The sequence below is a fragment of the Sminthopsis crassicaudata genome, chromosome 6, assembly GCF_048593235.1.
Source record: "Sminthopsis crassicaudata isolate SCR6 chromosome 6, ASM4859323v1, whole genome shotgun sequence".
Classification (NCBI taxonomy): domain Eukaryota; kingdom Metazoa; phylum Chordata; class Mammalia; order Dasyuromorphia; family Dasyuridae; genus Sminthopsis; species Sminthopsis crassicaudata.
In genome coordinates, this window is record NC_133622.1 from 118,751,186 (window position 1) to 118,777,638 (window position 26,453).

General features: G+C 34.2%; 1 protein-coding gene across 1 annotated transcript in view; it reads left to right on the forward strand.

The window, feature by feature from the left end:
- The window catches only part of COL25A1 (collagen type XXV alpha 1 chain), a 535,802-nt gene that overhangs the window by 501,306 nt on the left and 8,043 nt on the right, over positions 1-26,453 (forward strand). The window contains exons 33-37 of the mRNA XM_074272507.1: positions 815-868; positions 5,970-6,023; positions 8,954-9,007; positions 13,728-13,814; positions 17,824-17,862. Of these exons, the coding sequence (XP_074128608.1) occupies positions 815-868; positions 5,970-6,023; positions 8,954-9,007; positions 13,728-13,814; positions 17,824-17,862 (288 nt within the window). The remainder of the gene's footprint in view (positions 1-814; positions 869-5,969; positions 6,024-8,953; positions 9,008-13,727; positions 13,815-17,823; positions 17,863-26,453) is intronic.

The following is a 26,453-nucleotide window of genomic DNA, read 5'->3' on the forward strand; positions in this document are numbered from 1 at the left end:
TTCTAGAAGTCAAAAGGAAAAAATATATATAAAAGGCCAACCTCTGTTATTATTTAAAAATAAAACAAAACAGCCAATCTTTAGGCTGTCATTCTTTTCATTGAGATTTCTGTGTTTCTTTCTATATGCTATATTTATGCTCATAACCCCCCACTTCTTTTAGTAGTTATTTTACCATTAAAATGGGAAGAGAGAAAGGAATCCTACTAGCATAAATTGTTCAGGTTGCCTGCTGCTGCTAAAGGAATAATTTTAGGGATTATGGCCATGTAATTCCTTCCCTTCACCCAGACTTCTTCCTCCTCCTCTTTAGCTTTCTCCACCTACCCAACTCCTTCAAAAGATCCTCTGAAAGTTGTATCTGAGCAGGGAAACTTTCGTGACCATTATGCTTCATTTGACTTTCAGCAAATAAAATTGTTCAGCTCTCTTCCAACTGTTCTGGCCAAGCCTTCAGAGGAACTCCTGCTGCTGCTGACAACCAAAGCAGCCCACCAGAGGAAAATAATGTGTGGGAAATAAGAGAAGTTCTGTATTTCTGCCTTAAAAAATAGAGTATGGTAGAGGAGTAAAATGTGAAGAGAGAATAAATATGATCAAATGAAATTTTTACCCTTACTGGAATATGCCATTCATCACTAAAATCTTTGAAAAATAGTTAACCTAAAGGAATAAACTATAAGAAAAAAGATGAGTAGCATTAAAATATCTCTATGGTTTCCTAAGACAACATTTAATCACTAAACCTCTATTGCTTTTTAGCAACATTTGAGTTATATTTCTGGTACATTTTCTCTTCTTACTCCTTTTGTAGGGAACAGATGGCCCTATTGGACCCCATGGACCTGCAGGTCCTAAAGGAGAAAGAGTAAGTTCCTCTTATGTTTCTGCAATTGTTCAAATGAATCTGTGGAATGAAAAAAATCTTCAAAAACAGACTTCCATCTTTTTCTCCCTAGGAGAATGGATGCAGCTATTCAATGTCAATAAAGTATAGATAGAGTCAAAAGAATAATAATAAAATAAGGGACAATCAAATGGTACAATGAATAGAGCACTGATCCTGGAATCAGGAAGACTTGAGTTCAAATCCAGCCTCAGACACTTACCATTTCTTTGCTGTGTGATCCTGGGCAAGTTGCTTAATCTCAATTGCCTCACTAATACTAACAATAAAGATAGAGAAGATCTTAAGTTCTTTTCTATGAAAAAAGAGGACTTTGCTACCATAAGGAAGATGTTTTTACATGGCATTGCAGAAAGCAGTAGGGCTAAAATCTCTAGGATTTGGAAGGTTAGCCTTTCCTACAAAACTACCTTATCCATTCAGAAGAAAAAAAATAGCTTTTTATTCCCCCTTTAGTAAAGATCAAAGGACACAAACCATCATGATCACCCCCATCACCAAATGAAATGAACCTTTTTTTTTTCCATTTTATCTCTCAAAAAGACCTCTTTCTTTAGTCATAAGAAAATAATTTCAGAGTTTTAAGAGGAACAAAAAATCCTTAACCTCTAGTTTGAAGAGACTCTCTTTGCATGTTGCTTGTGAGCCACAGGATCAATAATAAAATTTGCTACAACAGCATCAATTAATCACGATCTGAAGCAATCAAATGACACAATGGACAAAGTTCTAGATCTAGAATGAGAAAGACCCAAGTTCCTATTTAAACTCAAATAACTTATAAACCTCTTATTTGTCTCAATTTCCTCATTTGTAAAAAGAAAATAATATCAATATCTACTTTGCAGGGTATTGTGAGGATCAAATGAGAATATTTTTAAAGCACTTAGCACAGTGCCTGGTATGTAGTAGATGCTTAATTATTTGTTCCCTCTATCCTTTCTCCAGAGAGGAAAATTCTGAGATCTCCAGGTCTTTACAAAAATGTATCTTTTTCCTCAGAGATGCAGTTATCTCTTATCTACAATTTCATCTGTGAATTCTACAGGTAAAGGGAGCATTGTTTACCTAAATTTAAAATAAACATTTTAACATTTAAATAGACCTTCAAGGTTTCCCACCAGTGTGGTGTCAAGAAAGACAGTAACTATTTCTGGAAACAAATCGGTAAATCTCCCCAGTTCTTTTGGCAGCATGCCTTGAGACTAGAGTAGAGGGGCTGGATTTGACCATTTGGCAAATCAGCTGTTACTTCCGATGCTTCCTGATGTGTCACAAGAGTATCAGGTCTCTTTGTTGGAGCAGAAAGAATCAAGAAATCAGCTGTGGGAGCCAAGACCTCCATTGATTGCATAACTGAGAACAAATGAAGCATCATCAGTATAAGAGCTAGACTGGATTATTAATACAGAATATTTGAGTATTGAAAGAGAACCTAGTATCAGGTCTCTGGAAATACCTCTTATCAGGACATTGGGGACACTGTGGCCATTTTTCTGGTATGGTGATGCTTCAGCTCAACTGCCATTTAAAAAAATTATATAGGGTTATAGAGAGTGGCATTAGAGTACATTAACAATAAATGACCTACTAGGTCCAGATCTATGACTCTGTATCCCCCCCCCCCATATCTCTCTCTGTCTCTGTCTCTGTCTCTGTCTCTGTCTCTCTCTCTCTCTCTCTCTGTCTCTCTCTCTCTGTCTCTCTGTCTCTCTCTCTGTCTCTCTGTCTCTCTCTCTGTCTCTCTGTCTCTGTCTCTCTGTCTCTCTCTCTCTCTCTCTCTCTCTCTCTCTCTCTCTGTCTCTCTCTCTCTCTCTCACACACACATACACACACACACACACACACACACACACACACACACAGAATCTTGCTCTCTCTCAAATTATTGTATCTAGGTCTGAAAGTCAAATACCCTGCTTCAATAGCTAACTCACTCTGAGAAGTTAAAAAAAAAAAAAAAAAAGATGTTCCAATAAAATGTTCTAAAAGAACTTCCATGTGGGAACTCCCTCTTAGAGGCTAAGTTCTAGGAAATTAACTGAGGTTAAATGTCTTCTCCTGGATTGCACATCTAAGAAGTGACAGTCTAGATATGAACCAAGGATTTCCTGATTATGAATAAAGAACAACATTCTAACAACTAAGCCCAATTTTTAAATATATCAGAATCAATACACATAAATTAATGTCTTTTTTCAATGAAGCCATGTAATAAACCATTACTATAATTGCTACAGTTCTATATCTACAGTTTTTAGAACTGGTTTCTAAACTATTTGACTAAATATTTAAGAAATACAATATGTAAATCAGCAACCTTTTATATAGTGCCTACTATGTATAAGACACTGTGCTAAACACTTTACAATTATTATGTCATTTGATTCTTATAATAACCCAAGAGGTAGATGCTATTCTTATTCCCAATTTACAGAGGAAGAAACAAGGAAAAGCAAAGTTTACACTTGCCCAAGTCACATAGCTAGTAAGTGACTGAGACCTGATTTGAAGTCAAGTCTTCCTAACTCTGGGTCCAAAATTCTACCCACTCATTGTATCATTAGTCAGACACTGTGGAAAGTACTGGGGTTACAAAAACAAAACAATAAAACAATACACACCTTCTAGGATTTTATATTCTAATATTCAGAAAATTAAGGGCTAGAGAATGATTTGTGCAAAGTCAGATAGTAATCAATGACAGTTATATCTCATTTTGGTCACAAATATTCAATAAAACTCAGTTTGACCCATCATTTTATTCACTAAACTTTTGGACTGCTTCTCAAAACTCAAATCTACCCAATAAAAATGAAAATGTGCCCTTTTTGAACATATTCAAAGAAAAACACCCCAAAATGTAAAAACAGTTCCAGAGGAGCAGGTCCGTAAATGTGTAAAGCAATGATGGTACCTTTGGATCAATGGTAGAGCTTCTCAATGGAAAACATTAAGGTCATAGTCATGTAGATAGATATATGAACTCTGGCATGCTTAATTTCAAGCCTTTACTCTTAGATCATTGCTGTCCTTTAGCCACAAAGAACTTTATAGCTATAAGGGTTGGAATGGAGATTGAGGTAGAGAAGATGGAATCTATTTAGGAAAATGGCTGCCTATCAGGCCCTATCATGGAGCCCAGGATGAGGGGGACAGGTCAATATCTTTATTCTGTGTTTCATTCCAGAGACCTAATTTATTAACCCTTAAAATCAAGGGTCCTCAAACTACGGCCCGCAGGCCAGATGCAGCCCACTGAGTATGTTTATGGGGCCCACTGGGTTATGGCAAAATCAGACCGGAAGTGACCTTCAACCTAAACTTAACATACACTTCCAGCTCTGGGCTGAGGCGGGAGAGACAGAGTGTCTGGCCCTCCAACAGTCTGAGGGCAGTGAACTGGTCCCCTGTTTAAAAAGTTTAAGGACCACTGCGTAAAATTCTTTTATGAACAGATTTCCATTCAACGGCTTGCCAGAACTGAGGCTTTATCTTCTCTCTGGCCATCTGCTTGGATGTCACAGCCAAAGTCTTCATACCACATCCTAATCACAACTGACAAAATTTATATATCAAAACAAAAAGGAAAAAAGTAATATTTGACATAAACTACCTTCTGTTTCCCCAGTCATTATCATAGCCATGTCATTGTCATGAGACTTCGTTCTGCTCAACTAATCTTTACATTCTTTTGTAGACATCAGATTTCTTATAGATTACCAGAAGTTAATTGCCTAGTTTTAAAAATGGGGGGGGCAGCTAGGTGGCGAAGTGGATAGAGCACCAGCCCTGTATTCAGGAGGACCCAAGTTCAAATCTGGTCTCAGACACTTAACACTTCCTAGCTGTGTGACCCTGGGCAAGTCACTTAACCCCAGCCTCAGGGGGGGAAAAAAGTAATGTATAAAAAAGCAGAATGGAGAAAGAAGAATAGATTTATTAAAGATTTTGATCTATGAGTATACCTAAACTATGGGCAGGTGCTATATAGATGGAGATCTGACTTCTGAGTCCAGAAGACTAGGGTTTAAGATCTGCATCCCCCAGGCAACTCTGTCATCCTGTCATTTCCACAGTAAGACCTGATCTGTGCTAGATTTTCCTTACTAGAAATTCCCCAGATCAATGAAATAACAAATTTTCTCTCCTCTACCCTCCAAAAAAGAAATTCATACTATAAAACCAGTTCAAGTCTTGTTTTAGGTTCTAGATGGGTTTGACTCAATGCTGGGTTTGAGTGATGGACCTGAAGACAGGAAGTTATGAGATCAAATTTAGTCTGAGATAGTTATTAGCTGTATGATGTTGGGCAAGTCATTCAGCTTGCCTCAGTTTCCTCATCTGCTAAAAAGATTTACTAGGAGTTAATGGAGATCAAATGAAATAACATTTATTAAATACATTGTAGACCTCAAATGGCTCTATAAATAGTAATTATTAGTAGCAATTATGATGAGGAATTATTAGTAACCTTTTAATCATCAATTAACTGTAATTATTAGTAGTATTAGCTATTAATAGCTGTGTGACATAACATAACCACTAAGTATTTTCAGGATTCAGTACCTAAAATTTTAAGTTCTTACCCTGTACTCATTAAGGTATTCTCTGTATTAATGGAAGCACAGGCCTAGATCTTCCCAAAACAAGATAAAATTCATACCTTGGACAACTTCTAACAAGAAAGATTAATAATTTCTAAATGCCCTTTTACAGGAGCAGCAGCAAGTTTACACCATTTCAGTTGGGTCTAGTAGAAGATATCAAAACATTTCATCCTTGAAATCCTTGGGAAAATCCATACTGTAAAAAAAAAATTCAATTACAATACTTTAGACAAATAACCTCTCTGACAGAGTTGATGGGAGTTGGTTACCATAGAACCTTCCCCTGTGATTTTAATAAAGTCAAACTTGTGTTACAACTATGCATTGCTCATAACAAATTGAAATGACTGAGACTATTTCTCTGGAATTTTGATAGAATGGTATGAGTGAAATTTAGAGAAAAAATTTATAGATAGGCTAATAAAAAAAAATATATATATGTATTTTTTTAGGGTGAAAAGGGAGCTGTTGGAGAGCCTGGACCCAGAGGAACTTATGGTTTGCCTGTGAGTTGACTGTAACTTTCATTAGTCCATATATTAATGAAATGTCACCTATTTTCTGAATCATTTCATAGTAAAATAAACTTACATCCAAAATTATGTTTGCTTCAGCAATACCATTATCTTTTCTTGAACTCACAGAGAGAGACAGACAGACAGACAGACAGACAGAGACAAAGACAGAGACAGTGACAGAGAGAGCAAACTAGAAACTACTTTTAAATTATCACTGGAACAAACCAGGGTAATGTGCAATCTTGGCTTCAAGTTGTTTCTAATTCTTCATTTGTAACATTTGATTTGATAGATACCTATCATTAAAAGTTTAATGCATCAAAAATTGATACAGAAATTCTACTAAGAAATTAGAATTTAATAGCTTTGCTACTCAGTTTATTTTTTCCACTTAGATTTATGAAACTAACATTGAATAGCATTAAATGTTATTCAATATATTATATAGAAAGTATTATTACTGTTAAAATTAGCTTTTCCAAAATTGTTGATGCTAATGCTCATTTCTCTAGTTCTGTCTTGTGGTGGGACCCTACACATCAGCACCCACAATTCTCACAACTCCAAGAAATTTGAATATACAGTCCTTGAGAATTTTGTCTGGCACACTGATCTAAGTCTTCAATGTCTCACTAGAAACGTAAAGAAAAATTTGCCTTAGAATAAGAAGAATATGTTGGGCCCCAAAAGCTAAATCTGATATATTACTATCTTTTCATTTCTCTTCTAAAAATTCTCAGGCATAGAAATGAAATTATAAAGGAAACAATAAATTTATATAACTATAATTGATACAAGGATTAAATTATAAAGGAAACAATAAATTTACATAACTATAATTGATACAAGGAACATTTTGCTAAAATTATAATATATTAATAATATAAACATACAAAATATTAAATTGTGATCAAGTTTTTTCTGATTGTTTTATTTTATATATGTCTTCTTTTTTTCAATGAAAAACAAATAAGACTTAAACTATGAGCTTACCACATTCTAATTTTGGAACTGGTAGAATTAAAGCAGATTTCTTGCTGAAATTGAATGGATTACTGAACTTGAACTATTGTTTCAGTAGTATATATTATACTATAAGAAAAGAAATCTTCATTGGGCAAGCAGGTGGTGAATTTTTTATTTTTGGCCAGCATTTATTTACAAAATCTGCTTAAAAGTAGCATTTTAAAAACTTTTTCCCTTCAAATTCATTTAGAGAGAGAGAGAGCAGAAGTATCATAAATAAAAATTGACATTTAACATTTAACAGTGAAACATCTTACCTTCCTTCATACAGAGTAGAGAGTGCAGGACTTGGAATTAATCTGAATCAATTCAAATTTTACTCCCAAAGTTATTAATTATATGACTGTGTAATATTTTCATGTAATATTTGTAGGAATTATAAATCATCATTTTTCACTTGACTAGTAGAAGCAACTTAAGTGACTCAACTAAAAGTCCAACTTTTCTACTTCCAAAGTAATCATTTTTGTATTTATATGCTCATATTCTAGCACAATCATCCTTAGTAGTGTGTGTCCTGAGTAGTGAAGCAATAGCCTAAGCTTAGGAACAATAATGTAGCTCATGTGGTTCTTTGGCAGGGGAAGGATGGAGAACCTGGTCTCGATGTAAGTAAAACTTACAATAAATATATTCCTGTAGTAACAGATACTAGTGTGTTTGTGACTATAACAGCATGGCTATTGCTTATTTATTTACCATTCACTGTGCATATTAGGACATTAAAGTAGTATGAGGTGTATCACAAGTATGTAATGAACACAGGGTACTAAACAGTAACATTTTAAAATTACTTTCTCAGATAGAAATGGTACCATGGAAAAAACTGCTAGATCTAGAGCTAAAAGTCTTGAATTTAGCTGGTAGCCCTGCCACTTATAGCGCCCGTGGAATCTGGCCTAATCACTTAACCTCTGTGAGTCATAGTTTCCTCATCTGGAAGTGAGGGGATTAAACTAGATAACCTCTGAAGTTGCTCCAATTCTTCATCTGTGAGCCAGTGATTTATAACTAGTGCTCAGCACACAGTAGCTGCCTAATGAGAGTTGACAAAGTTAAATAGAATTGGAATGAAAGAAAATTTATATATGATTTTACTGGTGGAGTCACATCTAATTTATATAATAATGCAAAAAATAAAAACAGTGTTCACATATGGTGATGTAATTTCTGTCAATATTATTAGTATCATTATTAACTATATTTAACATGATTAACAATGATAGTTAACAGATATGTTGTTTTAAGGTTTACAAAGCTTTATAAACATTATTTCAAAGACTCTTCAGTTTCTTCTTAATCGAAGCTTAATCTAAACTGTATACTATCCTTAGTTTATATCTCCTAAAATATATTAGCCATGAATGTCTCCAGAGTCTAGCATTCAGCAACCAATAAGTACCTATTATATGCCAGTCACTATGGAAGGAGTTGGGAATACAAAGACAAAAATGAAACAGTCTCTATTTCATTTAAAAAATGAAAAGCCTTCAAAGAGCTTATGTTCTATTGAATACATTACTAGAGACATATTATGAAAGACAAGCCAAGAAGCTGATAGAATTAACTGAAAAGCATCATACAATGTCTAAAGGCAATTTTGAGAAGTTAAGGAAATTGATCAGACTTTCATAAATGTTTTGCCATGTGACTATTTTGTAAACCTTAAAACACTATAGTATTGTCAGCTATTATTATGTAATAATTTATAATGTAATGTAGTAATTTGTAATGTAATTAATAAGTTGGTCTTAAAGTTATTTGGGATATCCTTAACTCTTTTTGTCTGTAAAAAAAAAACAACAATAAATCTGATTATTTCCCCAACATTATTGACACATTAGACCAATAGATATTTTTGTTTTTGTTTGTTGTTGTTGTTTTCCTTATAGGGTTTTCCTGGTCCTCGAGGAGAGAAGGGTGATTTAGGAGAGAAAGGAGAAAAGGTGACCTCGATGCTGCTTGCTTCATTTTGTTTCATTCTATTCCATCCATTTCTTCAGCTTTATAACTATCTCATATGCTTAATCTTTTCCTTATCCTGTGTGCCAAAAATAAGCAGATACTAAAATCTACAGTCAAGGTTCCCAGAGAACCTAAAGAAACCTGTGTAGCCAACAGTTAATGCTGTCTCTAATGAATGATAGATTTTAATCCCTGTTGTCCTTATCAGACTATATTTTCCCCAGATTTCTCTATGAGACTTAGTGAATAGGCACAGCAAATGAAGGCTAATGACATTGACTGGGTCACTGAATGAAGTTAAATTGTACCTTTCAGTCATGTTTCTGCCATGGATTTCATCTTCATGACGTAAACCCTTATGCCTGAAAAAAAAAAAATGGAAAGTATGGAGCAGGCTGGGTGATTGTTTTACTTTAAATTACAAAATTAGTGTGTTTTGGATTCAATTCTCCCACTTTCTGAAGTTTAATGAAAAATACGAGTTTTTAAATGAGAAACCCTAAATGTTTTATAATTGATATGATCAGCTTTTATATTACTGGCATCAGAATCAGGCTTTAGAAATTCAAGTAGTAGGGAAAAGTTTTCATGACTTTAACTGTAACAAGAAGCAACAAATATAGTATCCGACTTTAGTAAACTATATAAAATCTTCTATATTTATATTGCAGAGAGGATGTAGGACTGTTTGTATCTTGCCTTGCCCTGACATCAATAGTATTTGTAGCAGTCTTAACTGTTTTAAAAAAGGGGGGGGGATTATGAATTGGGGAACTATTACATAACTATTTTTTCTTTTTCTGGCAGTACTATTTCAGTTGCAGTATTGAATCACTATAGTTTAAATTGTATGTAAATGTGAGTAACAGTCCACTACTAGTACTGTATTTTATTCAACAGGTCAAATTTACTGGGTGCCACTGGCTCACTGGCCCTGACAAATGTGTGTGTGTGTGTGTGTGTGTGTGTGTGTGTGTGTGTGTGTGTGTGTGTATGAATGTCCTGCATTTCAGACAGTAACAAATTAAACAAAAAAGTAAATATCATTAAAAGAAAACCTGGACAATTTTCCCCTCTTCCATCTATCCTATCATTTTATTAGGCACATCCTAAAACCATAAAGTTAACCTGACTGTCAAGATAGATGTCTAATTAGACATCTAATTTTCAACTATTCATAGAGAAAGTCATCATAGTGAAAGATTAGCTAACTTAAAATATAATGTTCAATCATCTAACTTAAAATAAAAATAAAAATAGCATTTATATGGCTTTTAAAGGATTACAAAAAATTTTACAAAATTTCTCATTGGAATCTCATAACAATTTTGGGAGGTGAGTGAAAATTAAAAGATTTCTATTTAAAAATAAAATTAAGAGTATTTTTTAAAAAATTATAAATATTATTCAAAAGGCAGTGAAAGATGGTAAAGAGAAGGCTAGCCATGTCGTCAAAAAGACCCAGATTCAAGACTGGGTTCTAATATATACTTATTTGACTAATGACAAGTCACTGAACCCTTTAATGACCCAGGCCTTCACGTAACACATTGCTATTACTCTATGAGGGTAGCAAGCGTGATTGCAACAAAATCTGAATTAATGTCAGAGAGAACATTTTAATTTGTATTATAAAAATTACTCATCTAATCTCCTAAATCATGTATTTAATTGCTTTATAGCTTTTTTTTTCACTTGTATAGTACAACTGCCTGTCTATATTATTGGAGGTACTTTCCACACCAGAAAGTTCTCCAAACTAATGAAATTACAGTCTTTATGTATAGATTTATAGAAAGGAGGGAGAGAGAGAAACAGGCCTCAAGTCAGGAAGACTAGTTCAAATCTGGCTTCAGACACTTACTATGTGATCCTGGGAAAGTGATTTTACCCCATTTGTCTCAATTTCATCATATATAAAATCATCTGGAGAAGGAAGTGCTAAACCACTCCAATATCTTTGCCAAGAAAATCCCCAATGAGGTCACGAAGAATTGGACACAACTGAACAGTACAGTCTTTGAATATTTTAGAATTTCTAGGCCTGGAGTAACAATTTTACTCTTGGGAGAATTGTAAGGTAAACTTAATGCCTTGTTGTAAATCAACTCTTAGCATGGCACATGGAAACTAGCAATGACAGGCACCAATTCTACTTGCAGAGACAACACCAATATCTACTTTCAGCTCCACAAAAAGACATTACAGATTCTTGGTAATTGTGATAATTACAATAATGCCTTAGCCTCTGTAAGATAGTGTCTCTTTCTCCTGGAGCCTGAAGCATGCCAAGAGCTTATTATTTCATTTGATTCACAAACCTTTTCTGCACCAGCATTCATCAAGCTCTCCAGGGTTGGATAGTGTGTATCTAATCTACTTGAATTATCAAAATAACATAAACTAAAATCTGCAGTATTCATCCCCATGATTTCTGGTCATGGTTACATGAAGAATTAGAGGAAGAATAAGCTCTGTAATCTAAAATTAGTTCTCTCTCCAGGATAAGGTGTAGGGATTAGTCCAGCATTGCTATAACTATTTCTCTGCTTTTAGAAGCTGCCACCTCTTTTGCAACCTGTGGCCTTAGAATAGGGCAGATGGATGGCCCTGGTGAATGTGTGTGTGTGTGTGTGTGTGTGTGTGTGTGTGTGTGTGTGTGTGTGTGTGTGTGTGTGTGTTTGGACTTTGAATCAGGAAAAAATCATTTTCATGGGTTCTATTTTGGCCTTAGATTCTTCTTAGTTATGTGATCCTAGGCAAGTCCCTTAACCCTGTTTGCTTCAGTTCCTCATCTGTAAAGTTAAAGTGAGCTGGAGAAGGAAATAGCAAACCACTGCAGAATCTTTGCTAAGAAAACTCCGAAGAGGGTTACAAAAAGTAAGACATGACTGAACAAATAGTTTCAGAGACTTGCTTAAAGTGCTGAAAAATCAGAGTCACAGTGTGTGTTAGCAGTAGAATTTGAATCCAAGTCTTCCTGTCTATCCCATTTTGAGGTACTTAAAAAAAAATCTACTAAAGTACATGCATTCACTTTCACTTGAAAAGTTTTGAAATATTACTCTCATTATATTTACTTGGTTTATATACTTTCCTAATGACCTAGCCTTTGGCTCCAGTCTTTGTTCATAGCCAAGACTTTTTTCATCTCTCCCCAGCATTAAAATTAAGAGACCCGTGGCTTTGATTTAAAGCCTTTTGATAAAGGTTTTTTGGCACTCAGGAGCCAGAGGATGAATTTTTTGCTCATCCTCTGGCAAAATTAATACTTATACTTTCTCTTTCTGTGCTTTGTGGTCTCCTGTCTATGTACTTCTTTGATAAGTCTGATTATTTGCTTTAGCATTTAGTTTAAACTTAATTTCATTACATAGCCTGATTGCAAAAATACACTAATCTAAATGTGGAATTCATTACATTTTGTGTTCTCCTTTAAATACTAATTTGCCTTATAAATTATTTTTAAAGTGTCAAAAGCTACCTCTACCCTGCATATAGATTTTCCATGTGTTTTTTTCTTGGTAAAAACTGTTGACTATTTATTGACTATGTTTACCTATCCAGAGATGCATTCTTTTCTTTTCCTCTTTTTGCTGCCTTTCCTGAAAATCCTCCATCCAAACAATTCTTCTTGCCAATTAAATTTCCTACCATCTCTAATTGACAGCTGATACTAATTTCCTGTTGGCTACTATGTACCTCATAATCATCCCTATCTCATTTTTTTTTTATATTTGTATCACTGAGTTCACCTTGCTTTTCCTATTTTAAACAGAACAACTTATGCTTTTCCTAAATTGAGAGTAGGCCAGAAATACATTTACCACTGGGATCATCTGGCAAGGAATCAATGGGAAAATAAACTGAAAAAAAAAAAAAACAAAAAAACAATAATCCAAAACCTAAGACATATAAATACTTCTAACTCTTTAATTGGCCTTCATAAATAAGCAAAATGGTTTCAATCATTCATCCATAAAAGTCATACTGGCTTTTGGGGAAAGAATCCCATTATTAATAAAGTCTGTGACTAAGTATCCATATGTTTTAAGATACTGAGCAATTTTAGTGGTCTTAAACATGCTACCAGCAGTTGAGAAACAAAGCTAAAACATCTGGCATTGTTTCTGAAAGTGGAGGTCTATGAGCATTCTTTCTAGTATTCCTAGATTAACATGACCTCAGTCTGTTGCTGCAAGGTTAAAAAGTCCATGCCCTCAGTTGAGATGAGTTGAACAAAGGAATCAGCCTCGTTGGAAATTTCATTTGCCGTAATTAGTGGGCCCTTTTGGGACCCATTGTGCTATCTTGCACCTGACAAGACTGACTACTGCCTCCTTATTAGTTCAATCCAGCTAGGTTATGTGTCACTGAAAAATCTCTTCCTTGAGGATATTGTGGATGAAATAAACATCATCATTTTCCTTCTGGTTTATCTGTCAGTTCTCCCTTTCAAAGACTGAACAAATCTCTCAAGCTTTGCCTCAAATCTCAAGATACCCAGGACTCAATGGGTTGCTGGTGCGGTCTACTAATACAATGTATGGATTTTCCACACATTCTTCATCCCAGTCAGAATAGAGTGGTAAATGTCCATTCAGGCTTCTGTCAACTAGAATTATCCTTTAATCAATTTTTTTTAACCACCATTGTCCCCAAAATGAAATCTCTGTTTTATCCAAACTATTGTGTCTACAGGGGGAAAAGGGAAAGAAAGGCAAAAAGGGGCCCAAAGGGGAGAAAGGAGAACAGGGTGCTCCTGGATTAGATGCACCTTGCCCATTGGTATGTCTCATTCATAGAAGTCTGTTCTGATGTGTAGGGTAAAATAGACTAAAACAACAGGAGAGGAGCAAACTGGAAGTATCTAATTACAGTCACTTATTAGAAATGTAATTCAGTCCTAGGGACCCTGTCCTTATCACAGGATCTTTTCTTCTGGAGCCTAAGTACTTTGATTATATTAATCTTAAAGAACTGGATTTTAAAATGGATCTCCCAAATACACAGATAAGACTAAAAGAGAAAACAACATTGGCTGAATGGTATCTCAATTTAAAAGGGAAGTCATTTAAAAGATGCTAAGCCCTTTATGGAGCTGTGCCATTGAAAGCTACTCCAGAATTGTTCCTCTCTTGGTCTTTTATGGCTACAAACTCATGTTTTCTTAGCAATATCAATGTTTAAAAACATTTCTTTTGTCAATAATGTTACAAGTTAATCTTCATCAAACAGGGATTCCGTGGAGTTAAGGGGGAAAAAGGGGAGCCAGGTCAGCCTGGCCTGGATGGGCTGGATGCCCCTTGCCAATTGGTACAGTATTTCTCTTTCCTATCAACCCTGCATGTGGTTCCTTTGTGTGATCACACATCAGTCTTTAAAAATGTAAAGTAAGCCTTTCTGAAGCAATCTTTACATATTAAACATATTTATAGGCATGTGCATGGATCATTTGGCCCCTCCAGAGACTAATGCAAGGTGGAAAGAGCCAGTATAGTTTTGTGGATTTGGGTTTTTGTTTTTCTCAGTGAATGTGAATTAACACCCTGGTCTTTTATTTACACTTCACATGGCCTCCATATGTCTGTATCCTTTGAAAAAGGTCATAAACTTATTACTTTCTTATACTTTAATTTTTTATTTTGGCTTTTTTTTTTCATTAAAAAGAAAAATAAATCTTTGCCTTGATCAGTAAGTTTTTGTTTATATGGGGAGAAGAGCTTAATGCCAAAGTTAAGTTTTGGAAGCTTTTTAAAGTGGAATGAAAGGCTATTAGTTCTCATGGAAGAAATAAACCACTTGATGGTACCAGACTATCTCTAAATAGGAACCTCCTTGATTATCCCCTTCAGCAAATCCATGTCTCCAATTTACCAGTGTCTTCTTCAGATTTCAGTCTTCCATATTGCACTCCAAATTTCTGAACTCACTAAGGGAGAAAATTAAAAGAATTGTCTTTATAGACAGGTGGCATAGTGGATGGAGTATTAAACTTAGAATCAGGAAGAGTTGCTTGAGATAGTTGTGGGATCCTGACCAAGTCACTTTCCTTTTTTCTGGCTCAGGTTTCCCATATGTAAAAGGAAGAAGCTGAACTAGAGGATCTCTGATGCTCTTTCCAGATCTAAATTTATGATCCCTACTTATCAATAATAGCAAACCACCTCATATGATTTAAGATTGGAGGCATTATATGAAGTGCTAAAAGTTTAAAAGTAAAAAAAAAAGTCTGCCTACAGTTTACAAAGAAAGTTTGTGCTTATATAAGCCTAGTTCTAGAGAATGTTTGACTGATCTGTCTCTTTCCTGACTGAACTCAGTCTGATCCTTAATATTACCTTAGTTCTAGATCTACTGACATAAAATTTACTGAATATCTTCTTGTCAAGTCCTCAATATGGGTCATAAGAAAGAAAGGCCTGGGTAGAAACTTTTCACCTACAACCATCTGAGCTCAATCATTTATGAAGGTCACCTTAACCCCTCCAAGGCCTGGGAAAACTTATCCACTTAAAAATACATATCCCAACTAAAAAGGGGCCCTTCCATTTTGGCCCAAAATCTCTATTTGATCCTCATTGTCACATTCTATAAACTTCCCTCCATGACAGAAATTTCAGATCTCCATGCTTCTCGCAGCTTATCAGGATATGTTCATTTTCCATTCTAAACAACAAGATTCACTTTCTTATCTTGTCCTGACTCACTAATCTGATTGATCCATTGAAAGAAGATCAAGTATGAACAGATTCTCTTGGTCAATGCAGCTCATAAAGGGGAAAAAAGATCTCTTCTTCTGTCAAGACCTCCTGATTTGGGCCAATGTATCCATGTTTCTCCTGATGTATTGCCCTCCCTAGGTCTAAGTACTCCCAAGCAGATCCACTTTTGCTTTCCTGGGATTGGCTAAGCTATCGCTATTTATGGTTTTAAGGGCTAACAGAGGCTGAGTGTTCTTTTACTTATTCCCCCCTCCTCAAGGGTTATAAGTCTGGGGACTCCTCTGGACACTGCCTTCCTCAGGATGGATCTGACAGACTCGTGTTGTTACCATCATTATATATAAGAATTCAGCATAATAATGAAATAGCAACATAATCTCTTTGACCAAGAAAACTGGCAGGGTTATTTCATCATCCTTCTAAAGATGATAGTGGTCTGCAGCCCAAATACCTTGCTCTCTTTTTTGCTTAACATTTCCAATTTAATGGTCTCTCCTTTTGACAAAGTCCATAGCATTTCCTTATTCTCTGTTAACATGAACTACAATTCCTTTTTATACTAAAATTCTTCTGTTGATCCTTTTCCTGGTACCAATCTGGCAAAGCTAAATTTTTTCCCCCATATGTAAAAATATTTTTTTAAGGATTTTGGTTTTTTTGTTACTTTTTGTTATTTTTACTTTTAAATGAAAAATATTTATTTCCTGAAAGTTGAGGTATCTGCATGTTATTTTATAATTTTAGCTAAGCACGCTTCTACAAAGATGAATGTTCTTAAGATTAGATTTTTCAGAATAGAATATATTAACTTGCTACTTAGAGAATTATAATTTTTAAAGTATCCAGTCTTTTCTTTTGTTTGCATTGGATTCATAGTTATCTTTCGTGGGGAAAACATAAGCATGCTTTCATTATATGCCAAATGTTATGGTCTTGGTAATATCATTTGTATCTGGAGCATGTCTACACATGTAAGTAGAATGGGTTTTGTAATAAAAGAAAAGTTCCCTGCACACTAAAAGTCAGATGATTTCTCAACCAAATTTAACAAATATGAAAGCTAGTTTATTTTAATTTCTACTAGATGAGGTACTGTGCATTGTACCAAAAGTAGACAAGTGGTATATTTACTGTGGGGAAATGTGCACTGTACAAAAAGTAGACAAGTGCTAAATGGATTTAGCAGTATGCTAAGAAAAATTTATAACTGGCTCATTGAAGATTATTTGATCTGCATTATTTAAATTTTCTCCATCACTTTATGAAGCTTAAATAATTAATTAATTACATGTGTGTTATACTTAATTACATTTATTCCATATAATATATAAAATACTAATTATTAATTAAAATAATAAAACCTGCTTTTTAGCATTTGCTAATATCTAAGATATAAATGTTCACATTGAAAATTTAAATTGGCTGAAAATTTAAAATGGTTCTCACAAAGAAAATTCAAACTGGCTGCAACAGCTCTGTATAAGATACAGAATGGGGAATAGAATTCTTTAATTATAGCATGACTTCTACTTCACTTAAATGAGTAGGTTCTACTGTAATTGATGATTTAAAGAGGAAAAAAATTTAAATTAAAGGAAGTATGATATTAATCATGCTATGAATTGTAAGCTTCAGATAGAAATGATAAGGAATTGATCATTTATCTTTATCATGCATAGACTTCTGATGAGGTAGAATTTAATACAGATAAATCAAGAAACTTAATAAAGACATTCAAACCATAGCTGTAGTACAGAACTTGATAGTTAAGGATAAAGTTATAAGGAGCCATACTATAATTTGTCAATTTCTTAGTGTGGTTTTCAAAATTGTTATGTATTTAGTTTATTTGTTAAAATATAGCCATTCCCTCTCTAGAGGAAATTTCCTTTATCTGAATTGAAATAGCATATGCTACTTTAAGAAATCCTAGTAAGAAAATAAAGACAGAAGTATAGTATCAAACTTTAGGATTAGAGCATCCAATTTTTAAGCCATTGAGCATAATAACTATGAAGTTTTCTCCTTTTTTGGGTTACTGAGAAATGTCTTTTTTATTCTCCTTGGAATAGGGGCCAGATGGATTACCAATGCCTGGGTGCTGGCAAAAGGTAAGATGAAGGGAGTATTTCTTTAAAATGCCCTCTCACTTTGCTTTGATGTGGAATAAAGCTTTCTAGATTTTTTATGTATTTATAGCAACCTTAATCAAAGTCAGAGTATGAACAAGTTTGAAGTCGAGTCTTCTGGAGAGATTTCTTTATATAATCTTGTTCACAGGTTTATTCATTAGTATGTCAAACTTAACAGAGATGTAAAACAGTCCCTAATTTTTACTAATTATATTCATTAGGAATTACCCTTTTTGAAGTTAACTTGATAGAGTATAGTCTTTGCCTCTCTTACAACATTTCTCTGAATATTCTCAATTTCTGCCCTTTTTTATATATATAAAACAGCAGTGAGTAAAATATTGGTTGAATAGTCATTGCATTTAAAAATGCTAAACTCTATCAGTCCAGCAGGAAGAAAACCCAAAGATTATTTCAACCTTCAATATCTTATTGATTATTGAACAAAAGTCAGGTAAACTTAAGATGTTTTTAAAAGTGTGTGACCTTTCACTCGTAAAATTAAAGAGTTAGATGTGGAAGGGACTCCAGAATTCATCTAATCCAACTCATTTTACAAAGGAGGAATTGTGGCCCACTAAGATTAATTAATTTACTCAAATCCATTTGGTAATAGGTGGCAAAGTGGATAGAGTACCAGGTATGGAATCAAGCACTAATAACTTTTATTTTTGACCAGCAGCCCCTGACTGCCTACAATACAGAAAGATCTCCAATGGCATCAGTATGCCTTTGAAAGAAATACATGAGGTAGCTTAGGGGACACAATGGATTAAGAATGCTGGATAGAGAGTCAAGAAAGTCCAAAGTCAGTCTCAGAAAATTACTACCTGTATGATCCTGGCCAAGTCATCTTACCTCTGTTTGCTTTAATTTACCCATCTGTAAAATGAAAGAAAATAACAACACCCCATCTCTCAGGGTTGTAATGAGGATAACATTAGATTAACATATGAAAAATTTAATACAAATATGAGCTTGTTTATTTATTATATTTTGTTGTAAATGCATTTTGCTTGTGTCTGACTCTTCATGACCTCATCTCCATTTCCAGCTCATTTTTAAATTAAAAAAAATTTTATATTATAATTATAACTTTTTTTTGACAGTACATATGCATGGGTAATTTTTTACAACATTATCCCTTGCACTCACTTGAGTTCCAATTTTTCCTTTCCTTCCCTCCATCCCCTCCCCTAGATGGCAGGCAGTCTTATACATGTTAGATGTGTTATAGTATATCCTAAATACAATATATGTGTGCAGAAACGAATTTCTTATTGCACAGGAAGAATTGGATTCAGAAGGTAAAAATAACCTGGGAAGAAAAACAAAAATGCAAACAGTTCACACTCATTTCCCAGTGTTCCTTCTTGGGATATAGCTGATTCTGTCCATCATTGATCAATTGGATCTGAATTAGATCTTCTCTTTGTTAAAGATATTCAATTCCATCAGAATACATCCTCATACAGTATTGTTGTTGAAGTGTATAATGATCTCCTGGTTCTGCTCATTTCACTCAGCATCAGTTGATGTAAGTCTCTCCAAGCCTCTCTGTATTCATCCTGCTGGTCATTTCTTATAGAACAATAATATTCCATAACATTCATATACCATAATTTATCCAACCATTCTCCAATTGATGGACATCTATTCATCTTCCAGTTTCTAGCCACTACAAAAAGGGCTGCCACAAACATTTTGGCACATACAGGTCCCTTTCCCTTCTTTAGTATTTTTTGGGATATAAGCACTGCTGGATCAAAGGGTTTGATAACTTTTTAGGCATAATTCCAGATTGCTCTCCAGAATGGTTGGATTTGTTCACAACTCCACCAGCAATGCATCAGTGTCCCAGTTTTCCCACATCCCTTCCAACATTCCCATTATTTTTTCTTATCATCTTAGCCAATCTGACAGGTATGTGGTGGTATCTCAGCATCTCCAGCTCATTTTACAGAAGAGCAAGTTAAGGCAAACAAGGTTCAGTAACTTGTCCAGAATCATTCAATTAGTAAGTCTCTGAGATCACATTTGGACTCAAGAAGAGGTGTGTTTCTGACTTTAGGCCTGGCATTCTATGACTCATTATTTTCTTGAGATGTAGAATGAAATAATGAATGGAGAGCTGACATTAGAGTGAAAAAAACATGGGTTCAAGCTACACTTCTGACACTTTCTAATTGTGTGATCCTTGACAAATTCCTACCTTTCATTGCCATAGGGAATGCTTTAAGACTGTAAGATGCAAAGCTGTTGCTATTTTGGTAAAAAAAGTTTCCTCACAGAAGTTCTCTATAAAAATGTAATCAAGAAATCTACTCTAAAAAACCAAATCAAAAACCCTACCTGTATAGTCATAGGATTATAAAGCACTTAGACAAGTCTCACAGTAATTTGCTCATTCATTTGTTCAGTCCATCAAAAGTCATATATTGACCTATACATGAAGGAATGTACAAGTCACTGAGCTCATGCAATGCCATTCAATCTTTGCTCAAATGACTTTTGTTTCTGGTTTATAAGTTCACATTTCTCAGTGAAATGGCCCCAAGAAATGACTTATTGAACTGGAGCTGAAGCAGGTACGCTGGTTGTTATTTTTCTTTTGTGCTCAAAGAGGATCATAGCATCAGGAAGGAACAACTGGAGATGTCCTTGCATGAAGTGGAAGACTTAAGCCTTTTAAAGCTAAGGTCTTTAATATGTCTCACTTTGAGGCAATGCCCAAACAATAATTAAGACTAGGTATGAAATGAGGTAGAGAATGGCCTCTTTTACCTATTGAAAAAAAATCAATCTGGGAGGGGAAGATCCTCAGGGTTTCTGACTAAAACAGAAAACATTACTGTATACATTCACTGAGAAAACAGGATCCAGTGACCAAGTGGGGTTTAGCCTGAGACCTATTGTTGGTTAGTCAATGACAGCCACAATTATTTGTGTTCATCTTGTGAGTTTTCAAAGATTAAAATGTACATTCCTTTGGACAGAGCACCTATAGATAAGGGTATGATTTACCCTGGCCAGTTCCAGTTGGGTCCCCAGTGGGACACCTTCTATTATTACTCAGAGAGGTTGTTCTCTGTCCTTTGTTCTCAAGGAGCACCATGACATCAAGAAGATGATGCCATGAGATTCAAGTGAAAGTGAAGAAGGGCTGTGCAAGGTCACCTATGTCACTTTCTCCTCTGGAGCCCTCTGGATCCACTGCTAAGAACTATATCTTATGATAGGATGATTGGAATTGGCCCTAGATGTAGTGAAGCTAAGGTCTTTAGCAAGTCCATTTAACTGAGACATTACCCAATTAGTGATTGAGACTAGGGAAGAAATGAATACAAGATAAATACAGAGTGATGATGGTGGTGATGGTGGTGAGTATGATAGTGAGGATTTATATAGTACTTTAAGGTTTGCAAAATATTTTACATGTATTATCTCATTTGATCTCATCTCTATCTCATTTGAGTATAGATAGAAGGTAATCTCAGAAAGAAAGGTATTCACAGCTGGGAGAAACTGGAAAAGTCTGCTGCTGTTTCAAAGCTCTTGGGGTCAGGATCCTAGATTATCTTCATCAGTGAATGAAAGGAAGTTTTTGGTAGTTTGCCTTGCACAAAATACTTTCTCATTCTCCATCAAAGTGCCTCATTGCTTCAGCTGTTATTGTGCAGAACTTTAAGGTTTGCAAAGCACTATAAAACAGTATTGTAGGCATGCATTTTATATTATATATACATACATACATAAAATATATTACATACACATATATTACACATCACATATTTGGAGTAAAAAGTATGGAGTAATGCCTTTGGAAGAGGTAGCAAAAGTGTAAATGAGCAGATACAAATACTTGACAAATGAGGTTGTCTTTATATATTTTCAGAGTGAATTTTTATTCTTCGTGATATACACTCATAAAAGTAGAATTTTTAAAATTATGGGAACACTACCTTTTTATATTTCCTTATTATTGTCATTTGTTTGGAAAATTAAGTAATATATGATCATTTAGAAATGTAGGCAGATAATACAAAAATCTCCTAAACAATGAGAAGTCTTCCTGAAAAAGGTTTTAGTGTGAATTTGGAATTATCTGGTGATAAGGTAAATGAAATCTATCAGATCCAGGCAGAAGCATCCCATTATGGTACAGTAGAGGAGAAAGAGGTAAAAGAGATAAGAGTAACTATGCACTAGTTCTCTCCCAGTCTAGAGAGCACTATGAATTTTGAAGTGGAGCAGAGAAAATTTAAACAAACAGGTTAGAATGTCCAAGTACTAGGATTGTCTAGTCCCACTCTGGATATGCTCTTCTAATTATGTTACCCAGGTGTATTACTAATGAATGTATATATTAATAAAGTAAAAGATTTACAAATAAACCCCAGAAAAATCTCTTTTTGTGAACCATATGGGGTAATAATTAGAGAAAACAGGGATAGGCCAAAGCATACAATTACAATGATGACAGCAGAAGAGGGAAATAGTAATAAGAGATCCAATAGAACAGATCTCTGTAATCAATGAGTCAAGCAGACTCAACCAAGGAAGGACAAGAAGGTAGTAACTGAAGTTCTGATTTAATGAGCAAAGTTTAAAAAGTTTTTAAAGGTCAAAACTCTATGGACAAAAGCAAGAGGAAACCTTTTAAACTGATTCCAAGAAAGAGCTGAAGATAGACTAAAGTCTGAGTCTTTTGTTATTGTTGTTACATATGTGCAATTCATAAATATATGAACATTTAACTTAATAGAGTTGGAAAAGGGGTGATCAGAAGAGTAAAATTAGATAGGCACAAATCCCTTTAAAAACTTAAAAGACCCAGAAAAGAAAGGGACTCAGAAATGTTGTACTGATTTCATAGTTTTGCTTAGGGACTTTAAAGTGTGAGGGATGTAGAAGACCCTTACCCAAAATGACTACTCAGAGATCTTTCAGTAAAAAGCAGAAAAGTTGTTTAATTAAAAAAGCTTCCAGAGGATGAGCCGTCCCATCACAAGATAAGAAAGAGAAAGCTCATGGTAGGAGGGTTAAAGAAGTAGTAAAGATACATAGCTTTTGTACAAGAGATTACATTACAAGGAAGATAGCATTGAGAAGGGGGGGGGGGCATCTAATTAGTTGTTGCTATTTGGAGAGATTGGAATGGAAGGTTTCTGTTACAAAGGATTACATCGTAAGTTGGGAAGCACTGAGAAATAGGTGCCCTCTCACCTTAATTGAATGTTAGACATAGGTGCCAACAGACCTTCAAAATTTAGATTACTAAGCTAACAGAATTCACCTAATAATGTAAATAATGATAACATTGAATAGTGATAAATGTCATCATTTCAGGTTAAGTAAATATATCTAAAGTTTAAGTAAATATTGAATAACACACAACATACTTATGCAAGTCACAGAGATATAGATATAATGAATAATAAAATAAAGAAAAGGAATTTAAACATTCCTGGAAGTTCTTCACCTTATCTCTCTCTATTCCATACAAAAGCATATACAAATAGCAGAATATATATATATATATATATATATATATATATACATATATATATATATATATATGTGTGTGTGTGTGTGTGTGTGTGTGTGTGTGTATTATAAATATATATATATATATATATATATATATATATATATATATATGTTTAATTAAATACAGTGATGTGGCAACCAAAAATTTTGATTATTTTCTCAAATGCCATCTTTAATTAATTACAGGAAAAGTTAACAGCTATGTCATCATTACTTTTCCTCTAAATGGTCATTTATTTAGAGATTTTTAAAAATTTATTATACCCTTTTATTTACAAGTTATATGCATGGGTAATTTTACAGCATTGACAATTGCCAAACCTTTTATTCTAATTTTTCCCCTCCTTCCCCCCCCCGCCCAGATGTCAGGTTGACTAATACATATTAAATATGTTAAAGTATAAATTAAATACAATATTAATATACATGTCCAAACAGTTATTTTGCTGTTCAAAAAGAATTGGACTTTGAAATAATGTACCATTAGCCTGTGAAAGAAATCAAAAATGTAGGCGGACAAAAATAGAGGGATTGGGAATTCTATGTAGTGATTCATAGTCATCTTCCAGAGTTCTTTCACTGGGTGTAGCTGGTTCAATTCATTACTGCTCTATTGGAACTGATTTGGTTCATCTCATTATTGAAGAGGGCCAGGTCCATCAGAATTGATTATCATATAGTATTGCTGTTGAAGTGTATAATGATCTCTTGGTCCTGCTCATTTCACTCAGCATCAGTTCATGTAAGTCTTTCCAGGCCTTTCTGAAATCATCCTATTGGTCATTTCTTACAGAACAATAATATTCCATAACATTCATATACCACAATTTATTCAGCCATTCTCCAATTGATGGGCATCCACTCAGTTTTCAGTTTCTGGCCACTACAAAGAGGGCTGCCACAAACATTCTTGTATATACAGACCTCTTTCTCTTCTTTAAAATATCTTTGGGATATTGGATCAAAGGATATGCACAGTTGGATAACTTTTTGAGCATAGTTCCAAATTGCTCTCCAGAATGGCTAGATATATTCACAATTCCACCAACAATGTATCAGTGTCCCAGTTTTCCCATATCCCCTCCAACATTGTGTATTATCTTTCCCTGTCATTCTAGCCAATCTGACAGGTATGTATGGTATCTCAGAGTTGTCTTAATTTGCATTTCTCTGATTAATAATGACTTGGAGCATCTTTTCATATGGCTAGAAATACTTCAATTTCTTCATCTGAGAATTGTCTGTTTATATCCTTTGACCATTTATCAATTGAAGAATGGCTTGATTTCTTATAAATTAGAGTCAATTCTCTATATATTTTGGAAATTAGGCCTTTATCAGAGCCTTTGCTTGTAAAATGTTTTCCCAGTTTATTGCTTCCCTTCTAATCTTGTCTGCATTAGTTTTGTTTGTACAAAAATTTTTCAATTTGATATAACCAAATTTTTCTATTTTGTGATCAATAATGATCTCTAGTTCTTCTCTGGTCATAAATTCCTTCCCATTCCACAGGTCTGAGAGGTAATCTATCCTATGTTCCTCTAATTTGTTTATAATCTCATTCTTTATGCCTAGGTCATGAACCCATTTTGACCTTGTCTTGGTGTACGGTGTTAAGTGTGGGTCAATGCCTAGTTTCTGCCTTATTAATTTCCAATTTTCCCAGAAATTTTTGTCAAACAGTGAGTTCTTATCCCAAAAGCTGGGATCTTTGGATTTGTCAAACACTAGATTATTAAGGTTATTGACTGTTTTGACCTTTGAACCTAACCTATTCCACTGATCAACTATTCTATTTCTTAGCCAATACCAAATGGGTTTGATAAACACTGCTTTATAATATAATTTTAGATCTGGTACAGCTAGGCCATCTTCATTTGATTTTCTTTTCATTAAATCCCTTGAAATTATTGACCTTTTGTTTTTCATATGAACTTTGTTGTTATTTTTTCTAGGTCATTATAAGTCTGGGAGTCTGATTGGTATAGTGCTAAATAAATAGATTAGTTTAGGTAATATTGTCATCTTTATTATATTTGCTCATGCTAAATAAATAGATTAGTTTAGGTAATATTGTCATCTTTATTATATTTGCTCACCCTATCCAAGAGCATTTAATATTTTTCCAATTGGTTATATCTGACTTAATTTGTGTGGAAAGTATTTTGTAGTTTTGCTCATATAGTTTCTGATTTTCCCTTGGCAGATAGATTCCCAAATATTTTATACTATTAGTAGTTACTTTAAATGGAATTTCTTTTTGTAACTCTAACTGCTGGATTTTGTTAGTGATATATAAGAATGCTGATGATTTATGTGAGTTTATTTTGAATCCTGCAACTTTGCTAAAGGTGTAGATTATTCCTAATAGCTTTTTAGTAGAATCTCTGGGGTTCTCTAAGTATACCATCATCTCATCAGCAAAGAGTGATAATCTGGTTTCCTCATTACCTATTCTAATTCCTTTAATCTCTTTCTCCACTCTTATTGCCAAAGCTAGCATTTCTAATACAATATTGAATAGTAATGGTGATAGTGGGCAATCTTGTTTCACTCCTGATCTTTTTGGGAATGGTTCAAATTTCTCCTCATTACATATGATGCTTACTGATGGTTTTAAATAGATGCTACTGATTATTTTAAGGAAAAGTCCATTTATTCCTGTACTCTCTAGTGTTTTTAATAGGAATGGATGTTGGATTTTATCAAATGCTTTTTCTGCATCTATTGAGATGATAATATGCTTTTTATTAATTTGATTATTAATATGGCCAATTATATCGATAGTTTTCCTAATATTGAAGCAGCCCTGCATTCCTGGTATAAATCCTACTTGATCATGGTGTATTATCCTGGGGATACTTTTCTGTAGTCTTTTTGCTAATATCTTATTTAAGATTTTAGCATCAATATTTATTAGGGAGATTGGTCTATAATTTTCTTTCTCTGTTTTCAACCTACCTGGTTTAGGTATCAGTACCATATCTGTGTCATAAAAGGAATTTGGTAGGACTCAATCC